At 55.2% G+C, this 25,900-nt stretch overlaps 1 protein-coding gene across 1 annotated transcript; it reads left to right on the top strand.

The window, feature by feature from the left end:
• The first annotated feature begins 9,642 nt into the window (after positions 1–9,642).
• On the top strand, positions 9,643–15,771 carry LOC133341489 (WAS/WASL-interacting protein family member 1-like). Its single transcript, XM_061550172.1, has 3 exons — positions 9,643–10,351; positions 12,343–12,452; positions 15,076–15,771. The coding sequence occupies exons 1-3, from the start codon at positions 9,814–9,816 to the stop codon at positions 15,769–15,771; spliced, it is 1,344 nt and encodes a 447-aa protein (XP_061406156.1). The 5' UTR covers positions 9,643–9,813.
• Positions 15,772–25,900: the final 10,129 nt, after the last annotated feature.

The raw sequence follows: 25,900 nt of genomic DNA, 5'->3' as shown, positions 1-25,900 counted from the left end.
TCGGACGATGAAGACCTCATCCCTCTAACAGCCCCAGGGATGGCGACCCCGGAGGAGGGAGGCAAGGTGCTGTCGGCGGAGCAGCGCACCGACCTGGCGTGCGATGGCTCACTGCCGCTGGGGAAGGAGCACTGGGCCAGCACACTCCCGCCTTCCGGAGCTCCTCCAAGCCGTGGCATCCATCGTCACGGAGCTCCACCATGAGGAGCCGTGTGGAAACTAAGTTTCCGCCGCCATTTCCCACCAAGCGGGAACCTCTGTGGCGCAGCCCGCGCTTGAGGCCGCCATCTTGTCACAAGTGCGGAGCGCGGAGCCCGCCAAATCCGAAGATGCGTCTAAATCGCCTGTGGACGTTCCATCTCTCCGGCGATGACTGCCTTTCGTGAAATAATTTACAGATGCCGGAGGCGACTGGGTGGGCTTCAAGCGGCGGTCCTGATGAACGCCGACTTCGCGGGGTGGACGGAGGCAGAAACACTGAGAGCACTGCTCGCCGGCCTTGGTGATGACGCCCTGGTGGCGTTTCTCACCATCCCGCCGTCGGAGAGGGCCACGCTGACTCAAGCCTTTGACCAGATGGCGGCAATGTACGAGCTGCCGTCGAACGTTTGCCACAGGTTCGCAACGTGCAGAAAATGGAAAACCGAGACACCCCTCGCCTTCCGTAGTGCACTTTTGGCGCTAGCGAAGGCTGCCTTTCCAAAGATGGACCACGATGGAATCGACTCGCTGGTCCTCGATAGATTGCTGGCTTTAGCCAAGGACCTCAACATCGTCCTACCAGCTGTCGACGACGACGATCTATCATCTATCAAGGTTGCAAGATTCATCTGGCGCAACAGCTCTTGCAATGGCACAAGGTGTTGATGGTGTGTACCGCGCCTCGTGAAGCGCGCGATACACCTGAAGTGGTGGAGCCCATCCCAGCTTGCGCATCGACCCAGGGTGGAGGCTTGCGAGGGGACCGCATGGTGCGACGGGCGAACGCCCAACGATGGTGGAAGACATCTCCTCGTCCTGGGAGCGGGCTCATTGTGTGCTACAACTGCGGCCTGCCGGGACACGTCTCGTCGGGCTGCCGCGTGCCACGACGACGCATCCCCGGACCACCGCCGTCATCCGCCCGACCGTCCTCCACTTCACTACACCCAAAGGCGAGTCGCGACACATCACACACTCGGCCCCTGATTCCACCTCACCAATCTCGTTCATTCGGGTTCCATGCCGGTCGTGCGTCGGTGCCGGAGGGTTCGGACTTTCATCGGGCCGACCAACTGCTCTGACCGGGTCAGTGGTCGGAGCTGGCCCATAGAGTGGTTGCCGCGACCGCAGGTTCATCCGCTGTTATTGGGTTGATAGAGGGGGTTGAGATCAGGATGCTCGTTGACACTGGTGCGTCAGCGACCATCATCTCAGGATTGATTTATAACATCTTACACCCTAAATGTCGTACCTTATGTCCTGTCAAAGCTCCGTGCTTTGCCGCAAACAGCCGCTCATTGGGCATCAATGGGAGAATAACAGTGGAGGTGTGCATTGCGGATATCAAGTTGATGGGGCCGGTTCTTGTGTCGACATCCCTCGTTATTCCTTGCTTGAGGGAGGATGCCCCTGAAAATTTTGATCGACGAAGGGTGCATTGAATTACCATCCGGCCATCGAATGGCATTTTTGCCTTCTCCCACTCGCTTGTGCACAGCTTACACTACCGTACAGGTACTTGCACGTAGGACGGTTAAGATTCCCCCTGGCTCGCAAATGTTGGTCCCCTTGCGACTGCGGAAGCTGCTAGACCAGGAGGCGACAGCGGGAGGCATCCTCTTGGCACCCTCTAATAAAGTCAGTCGTGGATTGTCGTTAGTAGGGGCACAGACATTGGTATCTAATGGTCAGGAACCCTTTATTCAGGTCCTTAACGCAGGGTTAGAGATGTCGGTCATTCAAAAAGGTACCATGCTAGTTCATGCGTCGCCAGCGCTTGGTAAGGGAAGCATCGTTGGCAGTGCGGGTGCCGCATCAAATAATCGGCTGCACAAGAGTTATGATGAAGGGTGGATAGATAAGCTTTGTTCGAAAAATGTGGATTTGTCTGAGGTCCAGAATGGGAAATTGAGGGCATTTTTTCGAGAATTTTCTGATGTTTTTAGCAAAGGGAAATTTGACATCGGCCGCACTACACTTTTGAGTCATCACATTGATACGGGTGACGCCGCTCCCATCCGGCAGAATCCCTACCAGCTGAGCCTTACGGAAAAAGAACACGTTTGGCTGGCGGCTGACCAAATGTTAGCTGCGGTATATTATTTCACTGTCCACCAGCCAATGGGGAGCCCCAATTGTACTTGTTAAAAAGCAGGATGGTAGCTTGCGCTTCTGTGTTGACTTCCATAAGCTTTAAAGATCTCTGTTGCTGACATGTACCCTCTACTTCGGATGGACGACTCTCTGAATGCTCTAGCAGGAGCACGGTTCTTTTTCACTTCTTGACCTTCTGTCCGGGTTTTGGCAGTTGCCACTAGATGAAGCCTCTAAGCCCAAAACAGCCTTTCGTACACCACAAGGCTTGTTCAAATTTAAATGGCTTCCAATGGGTCTTCATTTCACGCCGGCTACGTTCCAGGGATTGATGGAACTGGTTCTGGCTGGTCTCCAGTGGGACTCGTGCCTGATCTACCTCGATGATGTTATCGTTTTCAGCCGTACGTTTGACGTCATGTGCTGTCTTTCTTAAGATGCGTGCGGACAACCTGAAGTTTAAACCGCAGAAGTGTCACCTCCAAAAATCAGTTAGGTATCTTGGCCACATAGTAAGTAAATGGGGTATTGCGACTGACCCGGATAAGACCGTGTGTGTCTGTACTTGACCAACCCCCACGAAAGTGGGGGAGGTGCGCAGTTTCATAGGATTTGCATCCTATTACCGCCGTTTTGTCGCTGGGTTTGCTACCATCGCTAAACCCCTCCACGCCTTGACGACAAAGGGTCAGAAATTCCATTGGGGGGAGGAGGAGGAGGCCGCATTTGTTGCGCTCCGGAATGGCTTGGCGAACGCCCCTCCCCGATTTTTCCTTGCCGTGTGTCTTTGATACAGACGCTAGTAACACCAGAATTGGAGCTGTCCTGTTTAAGTTGTCAATGGCGTCGAGAGTGTCGTCGCATATGGAAGCAAAGTGCTATCTCCAGCCGAACAATGGTATTGTGTCACACATCGGGAACCACTAGCTATTGTATTTTTCGTGCAAGAGTATCGCCCCTATTTGTATGGTAATGCTTTGAGGTGCGCTCTGACCATGCAGCGCTGCAGTACGCGCTGCTTATTGAACTGCAGTCGGGCCAACTTTCACGTTAGTTGGAGGTCCTCCAGGACTATTCCTTTCATGTTACGTATCGCAAAGGCTCCCGACGCACGAACGCAAGATGCCCTGTCGCGATTACCAACGAGCAATGGGTGAGTGTGTTTTTCAGGCTCTGGGCGTTGTAAGCTGCCCACCAAGCACTCGCCCCCTCCCCTTGCGGCATCAGCCGAGGTTGGAACCTCCGAGATGGCCGAGGGTCCGGTGGCGCGCGACGCCGTCATTGGGTTGAACCATGAAGAATGGGGGCACCTCCAGGTTGAGGACACGTCCCTGCTTAAATTGCGACGCCGGGTCAGGGAGGCTGATGGGGGTGTGGATCGACGGGGTGTCTCCTCTGTTATTCTCAGAGTAGACTGCTCATGCATTGGGACGGTGGGTTGCACCGTTATAACATTCTTGTGCCCACTGCCCTGCGGGGTAAGGTCATTTGGGCGGTACACGAGTGACTGTTGCACCTGGGTGTGCATAAGACGTTGGCCACACTTAAGCTGGACTTCTTCTGGTGTGGCATGGTGGAAGATGTCGGTAATTTGTTGAAAGGTTGTGTACAGTGCACGCGGCGGAAACCGCCGGCGAAACCGTTGACCACCATTGCAATCGATTCAGGTCTCCCGCGTAAATTAACTGGTTGCTTTGGACATTCTTGGTCCATTTCCCACTACCCCGTGTGGGAATAAATATTTGCTGGTGGGAGTCGAGTACTTTTCACGATGGCCGGTGGCCTGGCCTCTTCCCAACCAGTCGGCAGCGACGATCATGGAGGCATTCCTCAATGACTACGTCATGGACAAGGGTGCTCCTGAACGTCTTCCGACCGATCAGGGCAAAACATTTTTCTTCGAAATTGCTGCGCGAGGTGTGCGATTTGTTGGGAATGAAGAAAGTATGCACATCACCATGTCACGTTGCCTAATCAGGAGGGCTGATGGTTGGGGTGTATCGAGTTGCGCTGGTGTTCGAGTCCTGGCTGTTAGGGATGTCAGCTTTTCATTACTCCCCGAGCTGACACCGACCACCCCAGGCAGAGGAGTTACAGCCGTGGAGCAGGCTACCAAAGAACATCAACCGAATAAGAATCAATACAAGATCACCCACACACATCCTCTCACACCTACGGTTCCTATCGCTTCCCCGAGACACACACAGAAGCTTTTGGGGGGGAAAGGGGGGGTCGTCCACCTCCCCTACGCAACTCTGCTTCACAGAGTTCCCGTCCTCGGACAGTGGGAGATGTCCGTGGGCAGCCCAGCAGCCAACCCGGTAACCCGATGGCAACCGACTTCGCTCTCGGCCAGTGCCAGGCTGCAGCTCGCTTGCTTCCCTGCTCCTGGCGCTGCTGGCATGCTCTTGGGGTCCCAGACGTCCCACCGGCTCTGATTCACTCCACAGGTCGGCCGCTGGAAACATATAACAATAATAATACCGTCAGCTGATGTTTCCCTGTACGATATCTATTCTATAGAGTTGGAGACAGCACTCAGCTCCTACTTAGTGACGATCCCCTGGTCCTCACTCATGTCGCTCCTTGAGGGTGGGAGCTCGCCCAGCCACTCCTGCTGCTGCCGCCGCCGCCGCTGCTGTTGCTTCTGAGTTGCGCCCCCACTGCCGATTCGGGCACTCATTTTATAGGGCTGCGCAGCCTATTGTTCGGTCCCTGGGCCAGTCCCGTGATAGGTCCGTCTATAAATAGCCGACGTTTCCCAAGACTTCTCCACCAAAACCCGTTTCCCCATCGGTTTGACCACACTCTCTCCAGCCCACGGAGGAGGCTTCACGCACTACGCCACACACCATACCACAAGTAGACGGATGGCATGGTTGAGCGGCCGCACAGGACTCTGACATCGATGTTGAGTCATCAGGTCAGCGAGTCCCAACTTGACTCGGATTTGCATATTCCCGGAGTGCTGGCTGCATATAGGATGGCTCCTCACGCATCCACTGGCTACTCACCTTTTTTAATGTACGGGAGAGAACACAACCCCCCGATTGATGTCCAATTATGAGCCACGCCAAACAAGGCTAAATAAAACATTTCGGGAGGCTTCCAGGGAAAATTACAATTCGGGCCAATTGGCAAATGAGCGGCTGAGTGGTTCCCGTACTTCCGCACATGAGGGGGCGCCAAGGGACAGAGGCTGGTTCAGAGGTCGCAAACGGGTTTTGATTCCTTACCCGTACCCGTACCCGGCCGCACCAGGGTCGCAAATGGGTACCCATACCCGTACCCGGCCGGGTATGGGTACCCGTACGCTACCCGTACCCCTACCCTACCCGAAATGAGTGACAAACGGTTACTCACCGGTGACTCACGGCCTACCCGTACCCGTACCCGGCCGCACCAGGGTCGCAAACGGGTACCCGTACCCGTACCCGGCAGGGTACGGGTAGCCAGGTATCGGGTAGGGTACGGGTATCGGGTACCCGGTTGCGACCTCTGGGCTGGCTGCACTGTCCACAGGTACCGGTGGGAACGTCGCCCAAATTGTTTAAACCATGGAGGGGGCCGGTTGATGTGATTTCCGGTCGTTCGACCAAAGTATGTTCAGATTCGCTTGGGTCGGCGGAGTTGGTTTGTACATCCGTCACGCCTCAAGCCTTTCATCGCTCCGCTTGAGTTCGTTCCATCTCCACACTGCAGGGGCCGAGTGTCAGATGTGACCAGCGATCTGAGGTGTGTTCCGGCTGAGGTTGGTCCTCAGCGGAGTCGTGTGATCCCGTCCTCAGGTGCCGAGCGTCTAACGTCCCCCGAGTCGCCACCTGCGCCATCGCCACTGGATTCGGGAGAGGAGAACCCGTCCACCCGGCCAACAGCTCTTCGTGAGGAGCCGGGTTCGACGGGACATTTGCACCCAAAAAAGTTTTTTGGTTTGGCCATGTTTGTTTGTTGTAGTACGGAGTAAGACTGATGGCCTTAATTTAAGTTGTCTTGTGGTTGTTGTTGTTGTTTGACTTGCATCCCACTGGGATTTTTGCACACAGCGTTGGTGTACGGTGCTTTTTCTGCAATATTTTGCTGTCTTTTCTTGGATTTTTACTTTAAGATGTTTTCTTGTTCATGTTTTTGTTTTTTGTTTGTTGCGGTTGCACCCGATTCAAGAGCCGAATGGCTCACAGGGCCATACCTAATAAATGAACTTGAACTTGAACATTCCCCGCGGGACCTCCAGGGAGAGCGAGCCCACCTCCCCTGGGGGCCCGGCCACACGGACTCGATCAAAGACTCTTCAGTTTTCGTAATCCCCGTACACACACACGCTCCCACACCATCAGTCGTTTGTCGCACTCGGCAAGCCGTATCAGTTATTGGCTGTTCCTGGCCTTCGTTGTGTTTGCTGGTGTTGTCACACGGTGAGGGTAGGAGAGGTTGGTGATGGAGGGGATTCCGAGCGTTCGCGTTTTACTGCATTTTTAAAAATCCTTTATATTAAGTTCACTTGCTTGCGCGCTTACGACCGTGCAAATCTTTCGGTCGTTTTTTAACCCACTTCCCGTGATCCAATCGAGCTGACATTTTGCGCACAGACTCGTTGTGCGTGACAATTTATTTTCGTGAAAGAAAATTTCCAACATTTTCCACTTTTTAGGAAAAAAAAAATTCATATTTTATTTAAAATACCAATGTGATAAAAATGAAACTCTTACTCAAGAAAAACAGAAATGAATAATAAAATAAAACCGATGCTACGCATATAAAGGATTCATAGTGAAAAACTTTGTTTTTACGGGTTAATTTTTTCTCTTTCGTGTTGTTGTTCTGTACTTCCACCCTTTCTTCCGTTTGTTACTTTACATTTGCAGATAGTGCATGTCTATTTGTATAGGTGGGCTTGGGTATTTATTTGTTTATTGCTATTGTTGAGGCACACATGAGGGTTTTACTCACTTTGTACTCACTTATTCGCTGTGTCACTGTGTAATGCCGGCCCGAGAGAGGCACGGCGTGCGATGTATTGCCATCGCGGGCACCACGTGTATGTGGGTGCAGTGCCGGCCCTAGAGGGGCTCGGTGAGCGCTGTCTGACAGTGCTCAGTGGCACCACGCTCTGCGTGCAGTGCCGACCCCTACAGGATGGGGTGTGGGAGTGCCAGCCATGGGAATGGGATTACTAAGGTCCATGGCACTCTGGTTGACCCCGAAGGACACGTGACCGGTAAAGTCTACACAGGGGCCCCAGGTGGGGGCTCGGGGTGATCACGTGTCAGAGTCAAGATCCTGCTAGGGGATTCTAGAAGGTGGTCGTGGCCAAGGGCGGAGCCAGCCCCGCCACAGAGGTTATAAGCCGGGTCCCTGATTGGGACCGGCTGCTGTTGTTCATCCTGAAGAATCTACGTTCTACGTCCTACAAGAGTCACCAACACGTGGACCTGGGCCAGGGTCCGTCGTAGCTAATTCCGGTATAATTAGTGTAGATAGCCTGGTGGTCCACTGCCATAGGTTGTTAATGTGTTAAGGGGTAGTACCCAGTGTGTTGTTTTTAATAAATGTGTTGCCTCCAAGAAGTGCATCTGCGACTCAGTTGAACTCACTATAGATGGATGATGGCATAGCGGGATAACATTATACGATGTTTAAGTTCTTCAAGGTCCCCTTGGTGTGCTCGTGTAAGACTTTACGTTGTTTTTTTAAACCACGGAGATAAGCAACACAATCTCATGATATTAAGTCGGGAGTAGCCAAATAGCCTCATGGAGGCAGCGAAAGAGACTCATGGGGGCAGCTAAAGAGCATCATGGGGGCAGTGAAAGAGCCTCATGGGAGCAGCCAAAGAGTCTCATGGGGGCAGCCAAAGAGCCTCATGGGAGCAGCCAAAGAGTCTCATGGGGGCAGCCAAAGAGACTCATGGGGGCAGCCAAACAGCCTCATGGGGGCAACCAAAGAGTCTCATGGGGGTAGCCAAAGAGCCTCATGGGGGCAGCCAATGAGTCTCATGGGGGCAGCCAAAGAGTCTCATGGGGGCAGCCAAAAAGGCTCATGGGGGTAGCCAAAGAGACTCATGGGGGCAGCCAAAGAGACTCATGGGGGCAGCCAAAGAGACTCATGCGGGCAGTCAAAGAGCCTCATGGGGGCAGTCAAAGAGACTCATGGGGGCAGCCAAAGAGACTCATGGGGGCAGTCAAAGAGCCTCATGGGAGCAGCTAAAGAGACTCATGGGGGCAGCCAAAAAGCCTCATTGGGGCAGCCAAAGAGACTCATGGGGGCAGCGAAAGAGTCTCATGGGGGGCAGTCAAAGAGACTCATGGGGGCAGCTAAAGAGACTCATGGGGGCAACCAAAGAGACTCATGGGAGCAGCCAAAGAGCCTCATGGGGGCAGCCAAAGAGCCTCATTGGGGCAGCCAAAGAGACTCATGGGGGCAGCGAAAGAGACTCATGGGGGCAGCCAAAGAGCCTCATGGGGGCAGTCAAAGAGACTCATGGGGGCAGCCAAAGAGCCTCATGGGGGCAGCCAAAGAGACTCATGCAGCTCTGGAGGCGCTGGTTGTCGCGACCCCTCGTGTGATGCGTTACATTTCATTTCCAACTGATGTCAGAATCTGGAATAAAAACGACGATAACAGTCTTGATTTGAAGCTTTCATGACTGCAGGAATCCATACTCTTTGACTCTTTTGGTAAAGTCACGTAGGTATGACTTTACCGAAATAACCGATGAGTAACGATACCACTAATCAACTTTATGTCTGGGGTATATTCATTGTCAGACAGCCTGTAGTTGTAGATTGTAGGGGGAGATGAACAACGCGCGGTCGTGAACACGCCCTGTGGACGAGACGCACTGAGCGGGGCGCCAATCGGTGTGGAGAAGATGCGCGCTTAGAATGAGACTCAGAGGCAGAGAGAGGAACACGTGGATTAGAGGCCATAGGCCTCATCCAGCAGTAGATCGACCATGCTAGGCGTGGTTGTTCAATTGTGTGAAGGGCAGTCTCCAACTCTTATCACCCACTCTGTCTCTCTTGCTCGCCCTTTCTTAATTATGAGCTCTGAAGAAGGACAATTACCCGAAACGTCACCTATCAAACACATTTCATGTCAATGCTATACACAGGGAGTGGTTTGCTCTTCACACGACACCTTTTGGGAGTTCCCCCCCCCCTGCACCAATGACGGTCACTGATTTACACCTGTTAGCCACGCCTCCACCCTCCCCCCTCCACCTCATCCCTCCCCCCCGCCCTATACCTGTTAGCCACGCCTCCACCCCCCCCTCCACCCCCACCTCCACCCCCCTCCACCTCATCCCTCCCACCCGCCCTATACCTGTTAGCCACGCCTGGTCGCCCCTCCCACACACCTCATCCCCAGCCCCCACCTCATCCCCCCCCCCAAGCCAATTAGCAATCCACGTGATGAGGTTTAAATAGCTACGCCCGGGTCCGACCCAGTCCTGGCGGGTCTCGTTCAGGAGGCGAGAGAGCGCACAGCGGGAAGAAGGAGAAAACGAATTCGTCGAAGATGAAGGTGGTGATGATGATGTGTCGGGGATTGTTGATATTCCCAGTCGGCCTCTGTCTCGCATGCTTTCTCGGTCTCGCCGCCTGCGACGATCCGCACAAATCCGCCGGTGGAGAGAACGGCGCAACGGGGGCAGCAGCAGCAGCAGCAGCTGCAGCAGCTGAGGGTGTTCCAGCCACCGCCGCAGCCGCCTTTGTCTCTCTCCACCGATTTCCGCCGCCGTTTCTCCGCCACATTTTGGACCACAGCGCCGTTGCCGGTGGAGTTGGTGGTGGTGGTGGAGTTGGTGGTGGTGGAGTTGGTGGTGGTGGAGTTTCCACCGGGACGCGTGGGTCGCGAGTCCCCGGCGACTCCCACCACCACAACAACAACAACCACCACCACCGCCACCACGTGCGCTACATGCGCGCGCTGTACCGGCGGGAGGCGGACGAGGACGGGAGGCCGCGGGGCGGTCCCAGCGCCATCCCCAGCAACACCGCGAGACTCATCCCGCCCGCCCGGCTCGGCCGAGCCCCGGGGGACCCCGCGGCCACAGGTGAGAGATGAGGTGGGTGGGTGGGTGAGAGATGAGGAGGGTGGGTGGGTGGGTGAGAGATGAGGAGGGTGGGTGGGTGAGAAATGAGGTGGGTGGGTGAGAGATGAGGTGGGTGAGAAATGAGGTGGGTGGGTGAGAAATGAGGTGGGTGGGTGAGAAATGGGGTGGGTGGGTGAGAGATGAGGTGGGTGGGTGGATGATGAGATGGGGTGGGTGGGTGAGAAATGAGGTGGGTGGGTGAGAAATGAGGTGGGTGGGTGGGTGAGAAATGAGGTGTTGGGTGGGTGGGTGAGAAATGAGGTGGGTGGGTGGTGGTGAGAAATGAGGTGGGTGGGTGGTGGGTGAGAAATGATGTGGGTGGGTGGGTGGGTGAGAAATGAGGTGGGTGGGTGGGTGGGTGAGAAATGAGGTGGGTGGTGGGTGGGTGAGAAATGAGGGGGTGGTGGGTGGGTAGAATGGAGTGGGTGGGTGGGTGGGTGAGAATGAGGTGGGTGGTGGGTGGGTGAGAAATGAGGTGGGTGGGTGGGTGGTGAGAATGAGGTGGTGGGTGGGTGGGTGAGAAATGAGGTGGGTGGGTGGGTGGTGAGAAATGAGGTGGGTGGGTGAGAAAGAGGTGGGTGGGTGGGTGGGTGAGAAATGAGGTGGGTGGGTGGGTGGGTGAGAAATGAGGTGGGTGGGTGGGTGGGTGGTGAGAAATGGGGTGGGTGGGTGGGTGGGTGAGAAATGAGGTGGGTGGGTGGGTGAGAAATGAGGTGGGTGGGTGGGTGAGAAGGAGGTGGGTGGGTGAGAAATGAGGTGAGGTGGGTGGGTGTGTGGGTGAGGGTGGGTGTGAATGTGTGTGTGGGTGAGGGTGGGTGTGAATGTGTGTGTGGGTGTGGGTGTGTGTGGGTGGGTGTGGGTGTGTGTGGGTGTGAATGTGTGTGGGTGTGAATGTGTGTGGGTGAGGGTGGGTGTGGGGTGTGTGGGGTGTGAATGTGTGTGGGTGAGGGTGGGTGTGTGTGGGTGTGAATGTGTGTGGGTGTGAATGTGTGTGGGTGAGGGTGGGTGTGGGTGTGTGTGGGTGAGGGTGGGTGTGGGTGTGTGTGGGTGGGTGTGGGTGTGTGTGTGGGTGTGAATGTGTGTGGGTGTGTGTGGGTGTGAATGTGTGTGGGTGAGGGTGGGTGTGGGTGTGTGTGGGTGTGAATGTGTGTGGGTGAATGTGTGTGGGTGAGGGTGGGTGTGAATGTGTGTGGGTGTGAATGTGTGTGGGTGTGTGTGGGTGTGAATGTGTGTGGGTGTGAGTGGGTGTGGGTGTGGGTGTGTGTGGGTGTGAATGTGTGTGGGTGTGAATGTGTGTGGGTGATGGTGGGTGTGAATGTGTGTGGGTGAGGGTGGGTGTGAATGTGTGTGGGTGATGGTGGGTGTGAATGTGTGTGGGTGATGGTGGGTGTGAATGTGTGGGGTGATGGTGGGTGTGAATGTGTGTGGGTGATGGTGGGTGTGAATGTGTGTGGTGAGGGTGGGTGTGAATGTGTGGTGATGGTGGGTGTGAATGTGTGTGGGTGAGGGTGGGTGTGAATGTGTGTGGGTGAGGGTGGGTGTGAATGTGTGTGGGTGAGGGTGGGTGTGAATGTGTGTGGGTGAGGGTGGGTGTGAATGTGTGTGGGTGAGGGTGGGTGTGAATGTGTGTGGGTGAGGGTGGGTGTGAATGTGTGTGGGTGAGGGTGGGTGTGAACGCAGGGACCCGAGTTCGATTCCGACTCATGGCCAACACCAGTAACAATAATCTGAACCGGACTGGGGCCTCCCCTAGGTCAAGCCAGCCTCAAATGAGTACTCTGCGATGTGTCAACATCGCCACTCGAGATACAAAGGCGGCCTCGCACGACTCACCCGCCCCGCTGTACAACCCTGTGCGATAGTTCAACCCCTTGATCCCTTGCCATATTGACCCGATGCCCTATTGACCCGATGCCCTGTTGACCCTTTGACCCTTTGACCCGGGTGCGTAGCCGAGGTGGTGACCTTTGACCTGCGTGCGGTGCCGCGTGGGGAGCTGGTCCTGCGCGCTGCCCTCGTGTACCCTGGGGACGCCCACGGCCGCTCCGCGTGCTCCCTGCGGGTAACCGCCACGTTACCACGTCACCTCCCCCACCCCCCCCACCCACCACACGCGTTACCCCCCCCAGGTGTTAACCCCCATGTGTTACCTCACTTGTTGCGCCCCCCCCCTCACTAACACACGGTTACCCCCCCCCGCCCGACTTGTTACCCCCCCCCCCATGTACTCGCCCCCCACTAACAGACGTGCTACCCCCACATGCCTCACCACGTGACCTCCCCCACTAACAGACGTGCTACCCCCACATGCCTCACCACGTGACCTCCCCCACTAACAGACGTGCTACCCCCACATGCCTCACCACGTGACCTCCCCCACTAACAGACGTGCTGCCCCCACATGCCTCACCACGTGACCTCCCCCACTAACAGACGTGCTACCCCCACATGCCTCACCACGTGACCTCCCCCACTAACAGACGTGCTACCCCCACATGCCTCACCACGTAACCTCCCCCACTAACAGACGTGCTGCCCCCACATGCCTCACCACGTGACCTCCCCCACTAACAGACGTGCTACCCCCACATGCCTCACCACGTGACCTCCCCCACTAACAGACGTGCTACCCCCACATGCCTCACCACGTGACCTCCCCCACTAACAGACGTGCTACCCCCACATGCCTCGCCACGTGACCTCCCCCACTAACACACGTGCTACCCCCACATGCCTCGCCACGTGACCTCCCCCACTAACACACGTACTACCCCCACATGCCTCGCCACGTGACCTCCCCCACTAACACACGTGCTACCCCCACATGCCTCGCCACGTGACCTCCCCCACTAACACACGTGCTGCCCCCACATGCCTCACCACGTGACCTCCCCCACTAACAGACGTGCTGCCCCCACATGCCTCACCACGTGACCTCCCCCACTAACAGACGTGCTACCCCCACATGCCTCACCACGTGACCTCCCCCACTAACAGACGTGCTGCCCCCACATGCCTCACCACGTGACCTCCCCCACTAACAGACGTGCTGCCCCCACATGCCTCACCACGTGACCTCCCCCACTAACAGACGTGCTGCCCCCACATGCCTCACCACGTGACCTCCCTCGCTAACAGACGTGCTACCCCCACATGCCTCACCACGTGACCTCCCTCACTAACAGACGTGCTACCCCCACATGCCTCACCACGTGACCTCCCTCGCTAACAGACGTGCTACCCCCACATGCCTCACCACGTGACCTCCCTCGCTAACAGACGTGCTACCCCCACACATGCCTCGCCACGTGACCTCCCCCACTAACACACGTGCTACCCCCACATGCCTCGCCACGTGACCTCCCCCACTAACACACGTGCTGCCCCCACATGCCTCACCACGTGACCTCCCCCACTAACAGACGTGCTGCCCCCACATGCCTCACCACGTGACCTCCCCCACTAACAGACGTGCTACCCCCCACATGCCTCACCACGTGACCTCCCCCACTAACAGACGTGCTGCCCCCACATGCCTCACCACGTGACCTCCCTCGCTAACAGACGTGCTACCCCCACATGCCTCACCACGTGACCTCCCTCACTAACAGACGTGCTACCCCCACATGCCTCACCACGTGACCTCCCTCGCTAACAGACGTGCTACCCCCACATGCCTCACCACGTGACCTCCCTCGCTAACAGACGTGCTACCCCCACATGCCTCACCACGTGACCTCCCTCACTAACAGACGTGCTACCCCCACATGCCTTTCCACGTGACCTCCCCCACTAATGCGCGTTTTACCCCCATGTTAGCACGTAACCCTCATGCGTGTTACGTCTGCTTTCCTTCACGCGTGTGTAACCCCGCTACGAACACGTTACCACGTGTTACCCCACGTGTTACCCCACGTGTTAACCCCACTACGAACACGTTACCACGTGACTCCACGTGTTACCTCGTTACTAACAAAGTCCCCCACATGTTACCCTACGTCACTGCTCTGTGATTGGACACTGTCAGACAGAGAGGATTGGCGCTTTGAGGATACACTCCAGTTCTGTTACCCCGTTATCGCGCTTTACCGTTACCACCGTAGCAACTTCTTTACCCTGTGCTAGAAGACACGGACGAAGAGGTGGAAGCAGATGGGATCAGGGGAGGGAGCAGCAGCAGCAGTGACGCAGATGGGATCAGGGGAGGGAAGAGCTGCCTCATGAGTGGAATGGGCCAATCGTCATCCAGCATCTATGACCCACATCTGACAGATGGGGGGGGGGGGGGGGGGTCCTTACCGAAAACATTCCTGCGGAGGGAGCTGCTAGGAACGTTGGGTTGCTCGGTCAATGGCCAGGGTCAACGGCGGCGTGGTGTGTTCCGCAAATATGCCTGACTGTGAGGGCGGGCACAAGCCGGCGTGAGTAGGTTAAACGTTGAGTTTTATAAGGGCACCACGGGGTGACCAGCCCCTCTCCACCCAGCCCGACCCCTCCCATTTTTGGATGCACGACGGACGGACGGACACAATAATCCCCTGTGGGCTGGTGTAACCAGGTGGTTCCTACCAGTGTAAACATCTGTAACTGTTCACCAGCCGTGATTGGTGGAGGTGAAACCGGGCCACTGACGAGACGGCCCTCACTTGGACCACCCCTGGCGGTTTGCCCTTCCGTGCTTTCAGATGTTGCCGGGGAATTTCGTCGGAGCGGACCACGGAGCTGCGAAGCCCGCGGAAGACCCAGAGGCCAGCGGCGGTGACCCCAGCCTGGACCCGAACTTAAACCCAAACCGAGAGATGATGCCAAGGCCCAGTGCAGACCCCAGCCGGAACCCTCAACCGAAACCCAAACCTGACCTGGACTCCAACCCAGATCTTGCACAGAACCTCACCGCAAATCCGACTCCGGACTCCAACCCAGACGTTCCACCGAAACTCAACGCCGAGGCCACTCCACTCTCCAACGGGGACCTCGTCTCAGACCACGAGCTGGAGGCTCCCGCGAGGGTGTCGCTGGGCGAGTGGTTCGAGGTGGACGTCACGGGGCCCGTGTCGCGCCTCTTGAACCACCCTGGCTCTTCGTCTCCCACCACCACCTCCTCCTCCCCGCTGCCGGCGCTCCGCGTGGCTTGGAGCTGCGCGCCCGTCCCACGTCGTGCTCCCGTGCCGCCGTTTCTCCTCATATACTCGAACGACCTCCTGGGGGTGGCGGCAGCGGCGCCGCCTCCGGCAGGAGAGGAAAAGTCTGAGGAGTTGGAGCTCCCCTCGCCGGGGTTCCTCGGGGATATCCCGGGGTCCCTGGAAGGGGACCACCACGACCACCACGACCACCACCCCCGCCTGGCGTCTCGCGGGGAGCCGGGTTGGGCAAAGTGTTGACACCCTGTGGTGGAAGAAGCAGAAGAAGCTGAAGTCGTCGATGTTTAACGAGGAGAAGAAGCGGAGGAGGAAGATCGCGACGGTGACGGACACCGCCACCGCCTTGAAGCCGAGCTACCGAAGCGGGCCCTGGGCATGCAGCAAGGGCCTCTGGTGGGCCCCGTGCCCCTCCGGGACGCCGCGGAGCGCCCCCGGGGCCGACGGCTCGAGAGCGAGGCGCAGGGTGGTGCGCTCGCTGCCCAAGGGGGTCAATCCGCACGAGACCCCAAATGGGCGTCAAACCTCCTCCACCTCGTCCACCTCGTCCTCCTCATCCTCCCTGGCACCGTCACCCCAAAAGCAGCAGCAGCGGCAGCAGCAGCGGCAGCAGTGGCTGTCTGCGCGCGGCTACTCGGCCACCTACCGCCACGGCTGCCGCCTCCACAACCTGTCGGTGAACTTTGGCGACCTGGGCTGGGACCGGTGGATCATCGCGCCGCACCGCTACGAAGCGGGCTTCTGCCGCGGCGAGTGTGCGCGCGGCCTCCTGCACGCCCTGGGCGCGCCCAACCACGCCATCGTGTGCACCATCGTGGAGGAGGCCCGGCCCGGGCTGGGCGCGGGCAAGGCCTCGTGCGTGCCCTCGCACTACGGCGCCGTCAGCGTCCTCGTGCAAGAGCCTGGCGGCAGCATCGCGTACAAGCTGTACGACGGCATGACGGCGCTCGGATGCACGTGTCGGTGAAAGGGGGCGGTGGTGGTAGTGGGTGGGGGGTACGGGGGTGGGGGGTAGGGGGGTGGGTGGGCACGCGGTGAAGGTGATGGGGATGATTGGGCCGATGGTGCCGATGGGGTGATGGTGAGAGGGTGATCGGGCCGATGGGGTGATGGGGGCGATGGGTGTGCAACTTGTGTCCCCACCCACACCACCACCCCCGCAATGCTTTTATCTCCCCCAGCTCTATTACCCACTGTCTCTGTGTAGTTGATATCTTGGAAATCTGGGAAATCTGGGAAATCTGGTGAAATCTTGGGAAACCTGAAGAATATTTATGGAATTCCTGGGAAGTATGGGAAGCCTGGGATACCTGGAAAATCTGAAAAATGTGTGAAATATGGGAAACGTGAATGAATGTGTAAACCTGTTGAATCGATGAAACCTGTAAAGGCTGTGAAATCTTCCTGGATCCTGGCGTGTCCCATCGCCTAACGCACCTTGCACGCTCTCCCTCGCGCTCCCTCCCATCGCCGACCTCGCCACGACTGACCACGTGGGTTCACGCCATCGCGGCAGGGAACCTCCGTGTGGAGTCGTCGAGCGAACTGCAGAAACGGCGAAATGGCAGGAAGACAAATCGATATGAATGCGACGGGCGGGTTGGAGTCACGGCGGCGGTGGGGGGGCGGTGAGGGGCGGTGGGGGTGGGCTGTGGGGGGAGGGAACTCATATCCGCGAATATTTTTACGTCGGTGTTGATCTATCAACTAAATTTGTCGATTGTGTGCGGTTGGGCAACCCTTCCAATGTAATTACTTCCTCTCCCTCCCCTCTCCCCAAAATCTCCGCACTGTTTCGGAAATAAAAGTCGACACGTATTTATTCAGAACGCACGTGTCCGACGTTTACATTGACACGGGACTGGGGAGACAAAGGCGGTCGGGCGGTCGTTGGTGCTGGCGATGTTAAAACTACCGATACATTCTATGGGAACCTCATTTGCCAGTAAAAATATGATAATTGGTTTTTTTACCCTTCTATTTGGCAACAACTGACACCTTTTTACAATTTTACAAGGAGTCATGTTTGCATAGACCGCAATACCTGCAGTCATAATACAAACAAAAGACATAACTCTGATAATGTGCACTGTTCTTGAAGTTGACGCCAAAAGGCGCACGCGTGCGCCTTTTGGCGTCATCTGGTCCAACCCATGTGAGACTAGGCTCTCAGGAAAGCTGTCTCGGGTGTGGACCAATCAACTTCAAGGACAGTGCACATTATCAGAGTTATGTTCTTTTGTTTGTATTATGACTGCAGGTATTGCGGTCTATGCAAACATGACTCCTTGTAAAAAGGTGTCAGTTTTGTTGCCAGATAGAAGGGTAAAAAAACTATTATCATATCGACACATTTTTTGGTTATTTATTTTATCCAGGTAAGGCCCCCACCTGAGCAATGTGGCTCATTGTTCTCAGAAGCGACCCTGGATATCGCGTGATAGCTCAACGGAGTGGCTTCTCGTCATCATCATCGTCATCATCGGCGTCGTGTGGACATTCATAGCACAGCAGCCAGACACCGTGAAACCGCGCGGAGTGCGATTCGAAATGTGGAAGGGGGGAAAATCGGAGGACCCGGAGAAAAATCCACCACGGCGGAGAGAGACACCACAAACTCCAAATCTACAGCAGCAGGCGTCAAGGTCGGGGTCGAACCCACGACCTCCTGTATACCAGGCGAGGTAGTTAACATCTCCTAGCCACCGTGGCGCCCCATATTAATCGGAGCTCGCTAACGGTACGAGCACCAACACACAAACACAAAGTTCACCCGTGTAGCCTTGACAGACTGTCGGGTCAAGTGCTGCTGGCGAGCAGCACCTAATGGAGGCCAGCACGGCACACGATGAGGGGGGGAGGGGGGCGTCGGCACCACTCCCGGCCGCCTTTGTCTCCCTGGTGGCGTTGTTTACACGCGCGCACGCCATAGACGACACGGAGAGGTATTTGTGTGTGTGTGTAGCAGTAGTGGGGAGATAAAGGCGGCCGGGCGTGGCGCTGGCAACACCACCACCCCCAAGTGTGCCACAGTGCCGCTACTCTCTTAACAGCAGTTGCCCCAACAGTCTGTGCAGGCTATACGGGGGACCTTTGTCTTTGTGGATGAGTGTGTGATGATGGGGGGGGGGGGGGTAGCGGTTAGCGCTGCGCTTCTCTACCCGCGCCCCGAGTTCGAATCCTGCTCGCGGTCAACATCAGCGGCGATTATCTGAACCGATCCTGGGCCTCCCCCCCCTCCCCCCCCCCCGTTGATGAGTACCTGGTGCGATGTGTGAACATCACCACTGACAAAGTGGCGATGAGACAAAGGCGGTCCCGGCGGGGGGTGGAGGGGGGGGTCCTTGTCTTTAAATGTCTCAACAAAACGCCATCGCCACGCGGGCGCAGCCACTAGAGGGCGCCATTGTCAAGCCACGCGCAGCTTGAGTGGCGTTTCAGCGCTTTTAAATATTAAAGACGACAACGTCACACGAGATGGGGGGGGGGGTGCTGGGGTGGGGTGGTTGGTGTGTGGGCAAGCAACCACGCCCGGCCGCCTTTGTCTCCCCCCTCCCTTTCCCCGTGTTGATGTAGAGACACCGCTCCAGGTAAAAAGGCGTTTTGAGGCTGAGTCGACCTCGAGCGAGTTCCAGGGGGGCCGGTTCCAGGGCATTCGTCTCTGGTGGTGTTGGGTCGGGCGCGGCCGTGATCGGGATTCGATCTCGGGTCTCTGTTGGCAGCTTCTCTTCGAGCCCGGGGCGGCCTCGCCAAGACGCCCCGGGACGCGTTCACGGCACAATGAGGGCTGCTGCTCCATTCGGATGTGTTTGGCCGTGAGTTGTTTTGTAGTTTGTGTTGGCTGCGTGCGAGTCTATGGGTCTCTGTGCGAGCCTTCTGCGCGACTCTATGGGTCTCTGTGCGAGTCTCTGTGTGAGTCTATGGGTCTCTGTGTGAGTCTATGGGTCTCTGCATGAGTTTATGCGTGAGTCTATGGGTCTCTGCGTAAGTCTGTCTGTCTCTGCGTGAGTCTGTGCGAGTATGTGGTTCTCTGTGTGAGTCTGGGTCTCTGTGTGAGTCTCTGTGTGAGTCTGTGGGTCTCCGTGTAAGTCTCCGTGTAAGTTTCTGTGTGAGTCTATGTGCGAGTATGTGTTTGTGTTAGTCTCTGTGCGAGTCTGTAGATCTGTGATTCTACGTATCTGTGAGTTTGGGTCTCGGTGTGAGTGTATCTATGTGTGAGTCGGTGGGTCTCAGTGCGAGTCTGCGGGTCTCTGTGATTCTAAGTATCTTTGTGAGTGTGGGTCTAATTGGATCTATGTGTGAGTGGGTCTCTGTGAGTTTCTGGCTCTGCGAGTGTGTTAGTATTATGGGTCTCTCTGTAAGTGTGTGGCTCTCTGTGTGAGTCTGTGTCTCTCTGTGTGAGTCTGTGTGAGTCGATGGCTCTCTGTGTGAGTCGATGACTCTCTGTCTGAGTATGTGGCTCTCTGTGAGTGTCTGTGGTTCTCTGTGCGAGTTTGTGGGTCTCTGTGTGAGTCTGTGGCTCTCTAAATGAGTCTGTGGCTCTCTAAATGAGTATGTGGCTCTCTGTCTGAGTCTGTGGCTCTCTGTCTGAGTCTGTGGCTCTCTGTCTGAGTCTGTGGCTCTCCGTGTGAGTCTGTGGCTCTCTGTGTGATTCGATGGCTCTGTGAGTCTGTGGCTCTCCGTGCGAGTCGAGTCTGTGGCTCTCTGTGTGAGTGGCTGAGGGACCAGGAGGTGTAAAGCCGTGAGACCTCGAGGGGGAGGTGGAGGGACAGCGGGGGGGGGGGGGGTTCAGCAGGAGCCGGGAGGATGATTGGTGGATTCCAAAGTCCACACGAAGTCTTCACTCAGACCCGGAGAGGAGAGCTGCAGAGCAGAGCAAGGTAACTCATATCTTCATCATCTTCATCATCTTCATCATTATCATCTTCATCATCATCATTATCATCTTCATCATCTTCATCATCATCATCGTCGTCACCACGAAGATGGGACATCTGTGAAAAGTAACTTGATAGTTCTTCGGATTCTGAAGATGGGCATTGGGTGGACACGCACAATCATCACCATCGTCAAACAACATCTTCATCGTCAGTCATTATTTACATCACCACGAACATCATCATCATCATCATTCATTCGGGTGTATGTGCACACGTGTGTGTGCGTATGGGGAGCGGTAGTGTAGCGGTTAGCACGCTGCGCTGTGAACCTGGCGACCCGGGTTCGATTCCCGCTCACGGCCAACACCAGTGAGGATTATCTGAACCGGTCCGGGGCCGCCCCTAGGTCGACTCAGCCTTAAATAAGTACCTGGTACGGTGTGTAAACATCGCCACTGGGGAGACAAAGGCGGTCGGGCGTGGTGCTGGCCACCCACCCCCTCGTGTACCGTTTCGGCCTTCATAGGTGCTCGCTAACAGCACTTGCCCCTACAGTCTGTTAAGGCTATACGGGGAATCTTTGTCTTTGTCTATCTTTGTGTGTGCGTATTAACCCGGTGGCCCGAGTTCGATTCCCGCTCACGGCGATTTTCTGAACCAGCCCTGGTCCTCCCGTAGATCGACTCGGCCTCAAACGAGTCCACGGCGCGGTGTGTAAATGTAAACTCATCTTTATTCTCACCAGAAGGCCCCTTGAGCGATAGAGCTCATTTTTTTCAGAAGCTCCCCGAAGTGGCTGATCACGCGGACATGCACAGCAGCCGAAGAGTATACACGCGTGATGTTGCGTCGAAACGTGGAGGGTAAAACCGGGGGACCCGGAGAAAATCCACTCGAACACGGGGAGAGAGAGACAGAGAGAGGGGGGGGGGGGACACGCAAATCCGAAATAAACAGCGGGCGTCAGGGTCGGGATCGAACCCACGACCTCCTGTATACCAGGCGAGGTAGTCAACATCTCAGCACCGTGGAGCACGAGGGAGACAAAGGCGGCCGGGCGTGGTGCTGGCCACCGACCCCCTCGTGTGCCGTGCCGGCCTGCATAGGTGCTCGCTAACAGCATTTGCCCCCTATAGTCTCACAGGCTACACGGGATCTTTGTTTTTATTATATATGAAGTGGGGAGCGGTTGTGTAGTGGTTAGCACGCTGCGCCAAGAATCCGGTCGACTCAGCCTTCAATGAGAAATCTGGTCGCGTTGTTACAACAACATCAGCTTGAGGGAGACAAAGACGGCCGGGCGTGGTGGTGTTTGGCACCAGGAACCCCCTCCGTGTATCGCAGCGGTCCTGGGCATCCCCTAGGCCGACTCAGCCTCAAATGGACTACAGTACCTGGTGCGGTGTGTAAACATCACCAGTGGAGAGACAAAGGCGGCCGGGAGTAGCTCTGGCCTTTAATATGTGCTCGCTAACAGCACTTGCCCCAACAGTCTGTTAAGGCTATACAGGGAATTTTGTCTTTGTCTTCTTTTCAGTGAGTGAGTTGATTTTTGGCATTGATCCGCCAATGTCAAAGAGCAGTCGTCGTTGGTACCGACAATTTGAGGAAGCGGGCTGCTGTTGATGTAAGGGGAAGAGCACGGGGTGATCACGCACATCGGAGGAAAACGTGAATTCAACTATCGTCTCGATGTTGTCCCGTACAGCAGGGTGGGAGGGCACAGAGAGCATTTATAAAGTGGTTTCTAAAACTTGATAACTCCATTAAACGTTTGTAACTTTTCGTGTAATTCTAACATGTTGCCATCGTGAAATATGCTGCTTTGAAATTGGGTCCATGTGTTTGAAACGCCCTGTAGAAGAAAATCAAAGTGTCCAGAACATCACCATAGGCCAGAAAATTTACACACAACGGGACGTACGGCTCATTCGATGCAGTCCATGCGTCCTATTGCTGCTGCTGATGATGCGCTGCTTCTACCGTTGCTGATGATGCTGATGATGCTGCTGATGCTTTGACTCGTGTTGCTGATTATGCTTCTACTACTTTGCTGATGGCAATGCTGCTGATGCTTTCGACTGCTGCTGCTTCTACTGCTGTTGCTGATGCTTCTACAACTGTTGCTGATGGGTGCTTCTACTACTGCTGTTGCTGATGATGCTTCTACTACTGCTGTTGCTTCTACTGCCTGCTGCTGTTTCCCAGGAAGAGCCACGACCCCCAAAGATGGAGATGGATGGTAAACTCCAACCACGGGCAGCGACGCCGCCGGCCCTTGAAGAGGCTTATCGTCCTGGGCGCCGCCCTCATCCTGGGCCTGTCCTTGGCCCTGGTCCTGGGCCTTGGCCTGGGCCTCAAGGGCTCGGAGTGTGACGAGAAGGGGGACAGCACCAAACCTCCCCTCCTCCTCCTCCTGGCGGCAGCACCAGTGAGTTAGCAGCGACATATCATCATCATTATCAGCAGGAGTATCAGCATCACATTAGCAGCATCAATCATCATTATCAGCAGAAGTAGCAGCAGCTCAACATTAGCAGCATCATTATCATTATCAGGAAAAGTAGCAGCATCATCAACATTAAGCAGCAGCATCATTATCAGCAGAAGTAGCAGCATCATCAACATTGGCATCATCATCATCATTAGCAGCATCATTATCATCATTATGAGCAGAAGTATCAGCATCATCATTAGCAGCATCATCATCATTAGCAGCAGCATCATTATCATCATTATCAGCAGAAGTAACAGCATCATCAACATTGGCATCATCATCATCATTAGCAGCATCATTATCATCATTATGAGCAGAAGTATCAGCATCGTCATTAGCAGCATCATCATCATTAGCAGCAGCATCATTATCATCATTATCAGCAGAAGTAACAGCATCATCAACATTGGCATCATCATCATCATTAGCAGCATCATTATCATCATTATGAGCAGAAGTATCAGCATCAATCATTAGCAGCAGCATCATCATTAGCAGCAGCATCATTATCATCATTATCAGCAGAAGTAGCAGCAGCATCAACATTAGCAGCATCATTATCAGCAGCAGCATCATCGACATTAGCAATCATCATCATCATTAGCAGCATCATCATTATCATCATTATCAGCAGAAGTAGCACCATCATCCTCAGCATGATCAGCATCATCACCCACCACTATCATGGTATCATTACCTTCAGCACGATCAGAAGCAGCAGTATCATCAGCAGAAGTAGCATCATCATCCCCACCATGATCAGCAGTATCAGCAGCATCATTGTCATCAGCAGAAGTAGTATCATTCTCAGCATGATCAGTAGCAGCAGCATCCTCCTCAGCATGATCAGCAGTAAAATCATAATCGTTATCATCATCACCATGATGGTTTCATCATCTTCAGCATGATCAGAAGCAGCATCATTATCAGCAGAAGTAGTAGCAGTATCATCCTCAGCATGAGCAGCAGCAGCATCAGCAGCATCATCAGCAGGAGCATCATTGTTATAATAAGCAGAAATACTGTATCATCATCAGCATTAGCAGCCATAGTTATCATCATCATCAGCAAGATCATCAATAGTTGATTGATCATTATCATTGCTGCCACTGTCCTGTTGACTATCTTCAAGGTAGTACTGGATATCTTCATCGTTATCATCATCGATGGCAATGCTTTAAATCAGCCGTTGAACAAAGGCGGTGGTCGCCACATCGCGCGGTGCTTTCAGATGCGCTTCTGCGGCCGTCTGGAACGTTCTTCCCTCCGATATGAGGAAGCCACTGGGGCTATGCACTTTCAAATAATTTAATTGAATACTAATTTATTTAGAACTGTTTTTTGTGGTTAGTTTGTTGTCCCGTACCTCCGATTAGCACCGTTGGCTACATGAATGCAGAGACAAAGATCCCCCTATAGCCTAAACAGACTGTTGAGGCAAGTGCTGTTAGCGAACACCTAGTAAGGCCAGCAACGGCACACGAGGGGGTGGGTGACACGCCCGGTCGCCTTTGTCTCCCCAGTGGCGATGTTCACACACCACACCAACTATTTGAGGCTGAGCCGACCTAGGCGAGGACCAGGACCGGTTCAGAGAATCGTCACTGGCCGTGAGCGGAAATCAACCTCGGCTTGCGGGGCGCGTACGCAGTGTGCTAACCGCTGCGCCACCGCTCCCCAGTAACACACACAACACACACACTGTAAACTCACCGAGACACACCCAGACACCAAGACCCCTGAGGCCTTGAACCATGAACCCAGCATCTCTCAGTGTCTCCGCCACGGCCATGATGAAACCTACCGAGTCGCCGCGTGACTGGACGGGTTACTCTGTAACGGGCCGAGCGAGCGACCTTTACACCGGCCACTCACCACCTGGTCAATTTTCAATGAAACCGGTCCTTGGCTCTCTACAGCGTCCACCTCGTTACTCGCCGAGAGGGGATAGGGGCTGTCCATACATGACGTCATCGGGGGGGGGGGTGGGGTCAGACATTTGTGACGATGTGTGACGAGGGGGGGGGTGTTTTAGAAATGTGACGTCACATCAAAAGGCCCCATATACGTTCCGACGATGCTCATCAATTTGTACATTCCACGGATTATAACATTGGCCTACGAATAACCAAACGAATGACCTGACATGAATACGTTAATAATCTATGAAACATATGAAAATGATCCCATCGCTTTGTGCCATGTATGTTGAACTTCGTTTGCACCGTACGTAGCTAACCGTGCTAATTTCATCACTTTATCGCCATCACTTTTATCTCTCGGCACATTCGCGTCGAGTGCCAGATGCGATCCGCGGATAGCAAGTTCGTGAACGCAGAGGGGGCACCATGGGCATCTGACAGTTCACCAGCAATTGTTCAACTGAGCCGGACTGCTGATGAGAAAATAAATGTCAAAACCGGTCCTCGGCTATAGACGCCTGGCAGTTCAGCATTGGCTCAAGCCAGCCTGTTTCATGATGAGACACTGCATGTTGGAACCGCTCCCGAGTTTTGCCGCGCGTGCTTGCAATATCATCATCACATGGCAGGTGCAATGCTCTCTCAACCTTGTCTAAACCACCACCTCGGCGGAGCTGAACATGCAGCAGTGACGCAGAGAGACACGCGTACAGCGCCTTCGTCTTCATGAGGACTCGTCAGCGTGGCACAGCCGTCAACGTTCGGGACATTGGGTCGGGCCACTTGTTGTGGAGGTCAATGGTTCGAGTCCAGCGGCCACCCTGGTTAATACTGCGGTCGTGTGTTTGAATCGTAATGACACTTAGTCCTCACCTCACTCACAGTGGACGTTCAAGATCCTGTGACGTCCTGCGCAAGAGGGCCATCGCGTGGCACCACGGTGGCTAGGGATGCTAACTACCTCGCCGGGTATGCGGGAGGTCGTAAGTTCGATCCCGACCTTGACGCCTGCTGCTGTATATTTGGAGTTTGCGTCTCTCTCTCATCATCACCACGGTGGCTAGGAGATGTTA

This window comes from Lethenteron reissneri, chromosome 2, assembly GCF_015708825.2.
Source record: "Lethenteron reissneri isolate LAM-NWPU_2019-01 chromosome 2, ASM1570882v1, whole genome shotgun sequence".
NCBI lineage: Eukaryota > Metazoa > Chordata > Hyperoartia > Petromyzontiformes > Petromyzontidae > Lethenteron > Lethenteron reissneri.
This window is presented reverse-complemented; position numbering and strand designations above follow the sequence as displayed.

What these genes read in the sequence shown, in the direction of transcription:
- LOC133341489 (XM_061550172.1), top strand. Translation starts at nt 9,814, where the DNA reads ATGAAGGTGGTGATGATGATGTGTCGGGGATTGTTGATATTCCCAGTC. An exon ending in GGGGGACCCCGCGGCCACAG is followed by an intron (nt 10,352 to 12,342) that starts GTGAGAGATGAG and finishes CCGGGTGCGTAG; the next exon opens with CCGAGGTGGTGACCTTTGAC. An exon ending in GCTCCGCGTGCTCCCTGCGG is followed by an intron (nt 12,453 to 15,075) that starts GTAACCGCCACG and finishes CCGTGCTTTCAG; the next exon opens with ATGTTGCCGGGGAATTTCGT.